Source organism: Ruditapes philippinarum, unplaced genomic scaffold (assembly GCF_026571515.1).
Source record: "Ruditapes philippinarum isolate M1 unplaced genomic scaffold, ASM2657151v2 ctg5371_1_1_1_1, whole genome shotgun sequence".
In the NCBI taxonomy this organism is placed as follows: Eukaryota; Metazoa; Mollusca; class Bivalvia; order Venerida; family Veneridae; genus Ruditapes; species Ruditapes philippinarum.
In genome coordinates, this window is record NW_026853972.1 from 7,260 (window position 1) to 17,785 (window position 10,526).

A 10,526-nucleotide genomic window follows, 5' to 3' on the forward strand; every position below is an offset into this window, starting at 1 on the left:
TCAAATGTCATGGATCCTTAACGTTTCAAAAGGCACGCCCTTGTTAATCTTTGTAGAACATAATTGTTAGGATAATGCAAAAATAGTTGGTTCACACTTTAATCTCTAAAATTACACTAAGAAATACCAAAGTATGACATGTTGCTTTTATTATCATTATATTTTGATAATTATTCTTACAGAAGGATCCGTTTGTTTTAAAGCACTTAACTTATATTTGTTAAATATGGTGTCGATTTTGAGATTATTAAAGATGACCGCCATAGTAGTAAATGTGTAAATCATGTGTGAATATTAACCAGTAATGCCTTAAAGTAATTAAAACTTAATTACATGCAGATGAATGAACATACAATGAGCTTTAAAACATGAAGTAGATGGTAAAGGTCAATGGCGGCAATTTTGATTTTACCTTTAGAAGGCCAAGATCTTCGAGTGCAGCCGTTGTAGAGCAAAAATTGGATTCAGCGTATCCGTATTATTAAAAAACAAGTGACTACCTAATTTTACTAAAAAATGCCGTTAGACTGGAGGGTCTTTTCTGAAAATCAAACCCGTCTACATGGATTCTTCTTGATCTGCAGTTTGTTCTTTCGGTATATCTTGAGAAAGACTGACAATATGTTCAGCGGTTTTTCCTCTCTTGTGCCCCTTCCCTTTTGTTTCAAATGCACATTGTTTTTATTATTATTATTATTATTATAATTAAATTAAATATTCGTTGTATTCGAATAAGATAATATACACCTGCTAGTTATTACTTATAACCGCGACACCTATTTCATCTAGAACTATGCGAGCTGGACAATCCTTTGAACATGAGGGCGCCCAAACAAAACCACTTTATTGACACGGAACTAGCTGGAGTGAATGAAATTAAACACTAAGCCGATGTAGCCCACATCAATAATCGACTCCCCCTTCGTGATATAATATTCTAACACGACCTTGAATAATAGAAGAACCGAAAGTGTGTGTTATTATGCAATTAAATCACTGTTGGTATTCTATAATTAAATTTGTGAAGTAATCTATAAACATGTGACGTAACCACCAAAAATGCGACGCGCTGAAAATAAGTACGGAAACAAATAAGTCCCAATTGAGCCAACATTTATTAGCTGATGTCTTGTAAGAATCGAAATAATTTATCTTGTTATATATTGTTCTTGTTATTATTATTATTATTATTATTATAATAATTATTATTATTATTATTATTATTATTATTATTATTATTATTATTATTATTATAGTAGTAGTAGTCAAAATTGACATCTTTTTTTATCAAAACAGGAAGTAGAATTTCAGCATAAATGAACATCAGGTATCCTAGTTTAAACACAAGCAATAATAATAAACATTTTACCTGTTTCAACGGAGTATTTGTATACGGTCATATGAAAGGCGGCAACAATAGATTTGTAACGGGTATATAACCAATATTAAATAGACCGTACCCGTACTAATATCTATTTATAGATAGAAGTTTACATTGTTTTGACGCAGATAAGAAATAAAAATGGAGGACACGAAACTTTTTGCGATTATTTTGCTGTCAAGTTTTTCAGGTATTTATATAGTATAGAGATTTTTTTGTTTTTTACCAAACATTATATTAATATACTTCTATCGTGACTAAAGAAGTAATCGTTAAAATCATTACAATTTTGATAGATTTATAATCGTACTTTTAAATTTTTAAAGCTCGTACTGAAGTACACCGTTGAACACTTAAGTCGTCGAATGTTTTAAAAGTTTATGACCAATTAGGTCAAGCAAGTTGTAGAATGAAAGTAAAATAAACATTTAGTCATTTAGTTCTTATTCAAAAAACCGGTTTGAATCGTAAAGAAGAACTTAGAAACAATAATGTTAAGTATTTAATATAATACAAATGAATAGACTTTAATCAGCTATTGATTTTCAAAGTTATTTAATAGAACAGAACAGATTAGAAAAGATCAGATCAGATCAGACAATTAAATAAAAAATATTCTCCAATATGAAAAGAGAATACAATTCACTTTGGCAGACATTTTATTATAACAAAAAAATGTAGATTTTTAATGTAATTCAATGACATTCGATTATTTTTTTCTTCTGAATTTTAAACTGCACTGCATATATTTTAAAACCGTTCTTTTTCTAAATATTAATTGAGTAAATATACCTTTAGTAAACAGTGAAACTAAGTTTATAATAACCCTGTATAGCGATGGATTAACATGTTTATCTTTAGTTAACAGTATAGTATGTATACTGAACAGAAACTTTTCAGTGCAACGCTGTAACGCTGTAACAATATGAATATAAGGTACAAGAAAATATTTGCAGCTGTCATGAGCTTTTTACATTAGGGAATTATGTTAAAATTGAAAAGCAAATTCACGTGGATGTCACTTAACACCGATTTTACACATCTCTTGCATTTAAACAGAGGCGTACGATTAGTGTACGGTCGACTCTTCTTCTTTTCATGGGAAGATAATTTTCCTTTTCTACCATGTAATCGTTTAAACAAACCAATGTCCCAGTTTTATAAACTCACATATATCATGTAATCGTGTTTACTTATACATGTATTAGCCGATAAAACCACAAACCCCCCTACCACCCTTATTTTCTTTCTTTATCATTTTCTCTTTTAAGAATATTCGATACGTGATATTCACTGTGACATTGACTATTGTGAAGCCCAAGTATCATATGACATTCTTTACATAATATAATATAAATATACTATAATAACTATTGTACTTGTGCACCGATGTTTTTATAGTTATTCAGTACGTTATATCGATTTAAAACACACTCGAGACCAGGAACAGGTTATCTTCTATCTCTCGTGTTTGTATATTTCAAAAGGTTAAGCGCAAAATATAAATCCGCAAACATTTTAAATCTATATAGGTAGGTCTGATACAACGTTTATAAAGTAATCTGAAAAATTATCTCGATATTTTCATGGTTAAATTGAATACAATTTGATATGTTATCAAATACAACATAAACACGTGTCATAAAGTAGCTCATTTGATTTGATTTTGAAGTTTTTAAATTTTATCATCAATCTATAACATTTTAAGTATTAATTATATCTTACTAGTGTATATTAAAGGGGCTTCAATGTTGTTGTTTTATTGGCATGACAGGACTGGAAATAGTATTTTGAGATATATGTACCATTTGATGTTTGTCAGGTCCATTTATGTTTTGTGCATATTTTTTGAACATTTGGTTACTCCATTTTCCTTTATTTATCATTGGTCAACACTCAAATCGGGTTAAAAATTGCACACGTACAAAGAAAAAAAAAGTAATGAAAGATATCGGTTTTCTACGGAAGAGCATTAGTGCCAGGTGTATGTTTTTTATTAACTCGAAATTTCGAGGTACTAACTCGAGATTTCGAGTTACTTACTCGAAATTTCGACTTACTTATCTCGAAATTTCGAGGTACTAACTCGAAATTTCGACTTATTAACTCGAAATTTCGGGTTACTTATCTCAAAATTTCGACTTACTAACCCGAAATTTCGACTTAGTAACTCGAAATTTCGACATACTAACTCGAAATTTCGAGTAACTTATCTCGAAATTTCGACTTAGTAACTCGAAATTTCGACTTAGTTACTCGAAATTTCGACTTACATTGAACGACTTTCATTGGTTGCCGGTGAAAGCAAGGATTGAATTCAAGATACTTTCTTTCGTGTGTAGCTGTTGCACATTGACAGAGCACCTTTAACATTTATTTAACAGAACAATTTTATAGGGTCAAATTGTCCACACATACTGAACATATCCTTCGCTTTTTTGTGGACGGGGGGGGGGGGGTGTAAAATCACACTTTCCACATTTCCGTGTAAACTGGGTGTTTCTTTTTCTTAAGCACACATACAACCATCATGTGGAGAAACAACAAGTCCAAACCCCACCCTATTGTTAACTGTGCAATATCATGTATTAAATAAGTTTTAAATGGCGTGTATACGCCAGTTAGTCTGTCACGTTTCTTTATACTAATAATGTTTTTGTAACATTATTCATTATTTACTAATACTTTGATCCATATTGTTGAAAACAGTTGATAAAAGTGTTACTTGTTGTTATATTTATGTTGGGAATAATATAAAAGCATCCGATTTTACAAGAAATATAGTCAGTCCAACAATTTTGACAAAGGCCTCAGCACGCCCTATTTTGGCCACGCCGCGATACTTTCCTCAGATGTCCCACACGTGAAGTATAGGATCGTTTTTTTTACAGGGATGAGAAGAATATGATTAGTGAAAAGATATGTTCGAACAGGTGGGATACAATACAAGGTCTGAAGAACGCCTGAACGTACAAATTAAAGGAAGCCTTGTATTTTTTAGGTCGGGTGTGTACATGCCATTACTAAGTTTAAGTTAAATTTCAATAGTTTTTGTCCAGGCACCCGTTTCTCCATCTCCATCGTTCAACAGCAGTCCCTACTATATCTTATACCATCTAACTAATAACTTTGGCCATTCTTGAAATGTTAATAAGTCGAAATTTCGAGTTACTAAGTCGAAATTTCGAGATAAGTAACTCGAAATTTCGAGTTTGTATGTCGAAATTTCGAGGTAATAAGTCGAAATTCCGGGTAAGTACCTCGAAATTTCGAGCTAGTAAGTCGAAATTTCGAGTTAGTTACTCGAAATTTCGAGATAAGTAACTCGAAATTTCAAGTTAGTAAGTCGAAATTTCGAGTTAGTAGCTCGAAATTTCGAGTTAATAAAAACATACACCTGGCACTAATGCCTTCCGTAGTTTTCCGTTCAGTTATGTTCTTTATAATTTTAAACTTGCCTATTTGTTTTTACGTTTAATATGCCCCGATGATTGTATATTAAAACTTCTGTGCAATTTTATGTTGTAGGTTTTAAAATGTCGTTGGTGCTTCTATAACAACCTGTCTATTGTGCGTACGCTATCTTTTATCAATTTTTCTTTATTTCCATTTGTTCATATTCTTCCTAAACTGGCCAACAATTTATCAAATGTAACAAGAAAGATGCACATTATTTGTTGAAGCTTAAATGAGCCGCGTCACGACAAAACCAACATAGTGGGTTTGCGACCAGCATGGAACCAGACCAGCCTGCGCTTCCGCGCAGTCTGATCAGGATCCATGCTGTTCGCTATCAGTTTCTCTACTTGTAATAGGGTGTGTAAGCGAACAGCATGGATCCTGATCAGACTGCGCGGATGCGCAGGCTGGTCTGGATTCATTCTGGTCGCAAACCATTATGTTGGTTTTGTCGTGACACGGCTCAAATCTATGCAAATAAAAAAGATTTATACTCGTAGATCTTAAACTAATTCCATTCCGTTTCAAATCTAAATCTATTAAGACATGGTCAGATTGTGGTTTTGCTGTATCATCATTTAAATGCACGGAAAATTGCGTAATGTAACGATTTTCAACGAATATTTGTGAGACCTTGATTTATGAATTTAATTGTTGATATGTTTTGTAGGAATACTGGCTGGAGAATGGTGTACGGAATACACCGATGACTTGTTTGACAGCACAGACACAATTTATTGTGAAGATGGGTGTTGTGGGAACTCCTATGACCAATACTGCTGTTTAAATGGGTAAGATGAACAGACTTTTTTTTCTTTTCGTATCGGTGCGTAATTTAAACATCTAAATTATACTGAGTACTCTTTGGTAAGCTGTTCTTCTATTTTTCCTTTTTGTACCGGCGCTTAATTTTGATTATAAATGTACTGACGTAATATTTTTGGTAAGGTGTACATTCAACCTTATTGTGTACAGTGAAACTTATATGAGCCGCGTCACGACAAAACCAACATACATGAAGTTGGTTTGCGACCAGCAATCTGATCAGGATCCATGCTGTTCGTTATCAGTTTCTCTACTTGTAATAGGGTTTGTCAGCGAACAGCATGGATCCTGATCAGACTGCGCGGATGCTGGTCGCAAACGCATTACGCGTTAATTTCGCAGCATCATTCATTAACATCAATCAAAAGAACTAGAATTCCACAGCTTACTTAATTCAAGTCTAACGAATATCAATATCATTCCATTTTTTTTCTGTTTCACGGTATTTTTTTACTTGTCGTTGCCATTTTGGATTCTGAAACCTGTGTGATATACGCGATCTGATTGGACCCAGTCGCCGAAACAACGATTTTCTGTGTTCCACATTGTTTGGCAAATGAACATGTAGTAGGCTTTTCACCTTTCTATAACCATAATTTTAATAGTGGATTTCTTTTTATAATTTTATCGGTGGTTTTGTGTTTGGTACCTTATAGTAGGCCTTTTTCAGGGTTGTAGTAGGCGTCCAGGGGCAGATAGGGGTTGGTTGCCCAAACACTGATACTGCCACCTGTGTGTTTTTTCCCGTTACAAATCATCATGTCCGTTTTCATCATTATTTTATCAATCAATGAAGAATTTACAAATTCTATTGTTCAGACGTACTGGCATGATCGTTGGCATTGTTATAGGCTCATTAGCCCTGGTTGCCGCTATTGTGTCTATCCTTGTGGCTGTATTCTGTTGTTGCCGGAAGTCTAGGGGACGAGCTGGACAAGTCTGCCAACCGACTACTGGGGCTCATACAACAGGTATATCAAGGGTGAAAAAATAATATACACATAAACATATAATCCGTAACCAGTGTTTATTGGCAGTTTAACACCAGTATTTTCTTCTTTGTGTATAGTATCAAAATCACAGGAGTGTTAGAATGTTTTGCAGTACATGCATATACATGTAATAATCTATGAAAACGATTTCATCAATCAGTCATACTACTATTTTCCTTTTGACTCTGAGACTCATAATTATACAGAAACATATCAAATTGCTGAAGATACAATATTCAATATAACTAAGTTCGAAACATTGTGTGCAGCTTTTCCTCCTCGGTTTTCATAGGAAAGAAATAACCTTGTTACAAAATGCGGAACTAAGATTAAGAAATTGTTCACAGACTTGTTGTCTGACATTATCATTTATTGGACAACTTATTGAAATTACAGATACCATTATCTATATTTTCTATAGGCATAAGATTGACGTCATATCATTTTATTTGCAAGAAATGTATTGAATTAGAATAGAAATAATTGCATACATTTTTATTTTTGTCACTATTGTTATTTTTAAGTTCAAATGCAAGGCATGGCGGGATATGGTCAGGTGGGATATAATGGCGGAATCCAGTATCCGGTAATGACGTCAAACGTCGCCCCAGGAACGGTGCAGCAATGGCAACAGCCACCCGCATACGATCAACTTCAACAAAAACAATAAACGTGCCATACATTTAAGTGCATAATTTGAATGCGTTTTTAACGCATTGACTTTTGCTCGTCATGTGAAACGAATATTTTCTTATAAGCATCATCCTTTTTGTGTATTTCACATAATTTTTAAATACTATATATCTGTCACTATGTACACGTACAACGCATTAACAAAGTTTTCCAGTTTGTTCAGTGTCAAATAGACTAATAAATTTGAATTGAATTTTGTTTACAAAATCAATCCAAAAAAAAATAAAATAAAATAAAAAAGGATAATAACAATTAACGGAATATAAATAATGTAACTATTATACTTTCTTTTTCATAATCTCGTGCATTCACATTTTTGTATCACTAACACATTTAGCATACGCTTCCTTACATATGTCTATAACTGTTTTTTCTTTTGATAAATTTTATAGATTTACATAAAGATATATTGCCACATCAACTTGGCAAAAGGAAAGTTAACGGTAAAAGAAGCCTTTTTTAAAATAAATTCGAATCAATGACGTTTTAATGTTTTTTTGTAATAAATATGTCTTGTGTAATTAAAAATTTGTAATTTTTTAACAAAAATAAAATGCTGGTTCATTATAAACCTTTTCGGGTTTTGTTTTGATTGCAACGCTGATGATTTCGGAGTTTATGATGATGATGATGATGCTGATATGATGATGACGATGTTAATATAATGATGACAATGTTGATATGATTATGTGAATATTGATATGTTGATGATGATGATATTGATATGATGACGACGATGTTGATATGATTATGCTGATATGATGATGATGATGAGATAATATAATGATGATATGGTGGTGATGATTATGATGTGAATATGATAATAATGATGTTGATATGGAGATTATAATGTTAAAATGATGATGATGATGTTTATACGATGATGATGTACTTGATATGATGATGATGTTGATATGATGATGGCGATGTTGATATGATTATGATGACGATGTTGATGTGAGTATAATATGATGTTATGAAAATTATCACTCGCCCATGAGGCCCTCAACAAGGAATAATCTAAATTTAACATACTCAAACTTTTAAAATAATAAATGTAAAAATATACATGAGATTATCAATTTGTATACATTGATGTGTGATAATATCTCAAGTTTAAGTTTTTAAAATGGTTCACAGATGAAACAGACTTGAAATAATCAGGAAGGCCGTTCCAAACACAAGATTCAGAATAAACAAAAGACTTACAAAATTGTTCAGTATTTTGTCTAGGGGTGTAAAGTTGTAAAGTCAGATGATGAACTCAAAATGCAAGTGTTAACATCTGACAATAAAATGACATTATCCAATAAATAGGAAGGCGCCTGATTATTCATTATCTTAAACATCATAATACCTTTACGAAAAACAACCCTCTGGGAAAAGGTCATCCAGCGGAGTTCAGAAAATTGTTAAGCAGATGTAGTGTCATAATCATTGCCTAGAATTAGTCTTGAAGCTCTCTTTGGAACGTAATAAGTTTATCTTCTGTACCGTACCGTTACTGTAAATTATGCAACAATAGTCAAGATGTGGTAAAATATATGCATTGTAAAACATATAACGTTCAGGTATAATTATGAATATATTTTATAAATTATACGAAATTATAAATGTAACAATGAGTTGCATTTTTAAGAACGTTATCAATATGGCTTTGCGAAGACAATGTGTTATTAATTGTAATACCCAATAATATTTCTTCAGAACTACACCGATTTGCTCTGTTTTATGCGTGTGTTTTGAGAAAAATATACATGATCTTAGTTTTGTAAGCATTGATACACATGTGATTCAAATCACAACATTCCATTTGCTGGCATGTAAAAGATCATGAGTAAGAGATTCAACTACTTTGTTAAGCAATATTTCAGAGGTTAAAAGGGTGGTGTTTTCAGCAAAAGTATCAGTTTCTGCTTTTTCAATAGATCATTGCTTTTGATTAAAAACAGTAGAAGACCTAGCACTGAGCCCTGAGAAACTCCAGTAGTTGGTATAGAAGTAGATTTTCCTCAAAGTGTTGCTTTAAATGTGAACTGACATGACGTTCAAGAATAAGTGATATCATGGGAAGTATTAAGTTGGCCTATAATTTCTTTTATCACTTTTAAACCTCTTTTTATGCATAGGAATTAAATTTTAGAACGATTGAGGAAATCATTTTTAGAATGTTATTATTGAATATAGTGGTAAGTATGGTAGCAATAATGATTGCCGATAATTTTAGAAACCTTGCTCTATCTGATCATGACCCACATGACTTTGTAATATCGATTAAGTTTAATTGGTTCAACACGTGTGTGAGCTGTATTTTAGGTATTTTGGAAGGGGGTTAAGTTTAGATGCACTAGTTTAATGAGCTCAGGATTTTCATAACCAGTCTGATTACTTGCATGATGGAATTAGTGGAGATTCGCAAATTGTGTGTGGAATAAATTTGCAGCGATAAAAGGGTCAGTAACAGGGTTGCCATCGTCATCATTAACCTTGGATTTGTAACCAGATAATTCATTTAGACCAGTCAATAATTTCTTTGAGTTGTGTTTGTTTCGAGTGATGGTATCATTATAATATTGTAATCTTGTCGCTTAGAATTATATATGAGATACTTAACGTGTTGCTTCCATATGTTGAAATTATATGTGTCATTAACTCTTTGAAACTGGTGTTTTGTTTTGATAGCATCGAGGATGTTTTTATTAACACAGTTTGGTTGGCTGACCTTCTCAACTCGGTTTATTTTTCATGCATGTTTTTTAAAGACAGACAAAAATGTATCATTGAACAAATCGATAGTTATCTTGATTTTCTACGGATACTACTTTTGACCATGATTGCTTTGACAATTCGGTAAAAAAGCGATTTTCATCAAAGTGTTTTAGGGACCGAAAGGTTATAGTCTTATGCATGGGACCTTTAACACTGATGTTTGAAAGTTTGCGTGTAAGACAAATGTGAAAACGGTCACTACTGGAGAAGGAAGGTACAAAAACCAATTTGAGGCATGTTTGAAAATGCATGATCTATCGTTGTTGCAGAACTTGAAGTTAATCTGGTAGGAGATTCAACAAGCTGGGAAAAATTGACAGACTGCATTTGATCTAACCAAGATTTAGAACAATTATCATGCTTCAAAATATCATAGTTAAAATGTCCAGTAACAATACATTCTTTGT

The 10,526-nt window shown here is 32.5% G+C and overlaps 1 protein-coding gene across 1 annotated transcript; it reads left to right on the forward strand.

Moving 5' to 3' along the window:
* Positions 1–1,412: 1,412 nt before the first annotated feature.
* LOC132738554 (uncharacterized) lies at positions 1,413–7,925 on the forward strand. The gene is made up of 4 exons (XM_060726063.1): positions 1,413–1,571; positions 5,511–5,631; positions 6,485–6,636; positions 7,182–7,925. The coding sequence occupies exons 1-4, from the start codon at positions 1,523–1,525 to the stop codon at positions 7,325–7,327; spliced, it is 468 nt and encodes a 155-aa protein (XP_060582046.1). The 5' UTR covers positions 1,413–1,522; the 3' UTR covers positions 7,328–7,925.
* Positions 7,926–10,526: the final 2,601 nt, after the last annotated feature.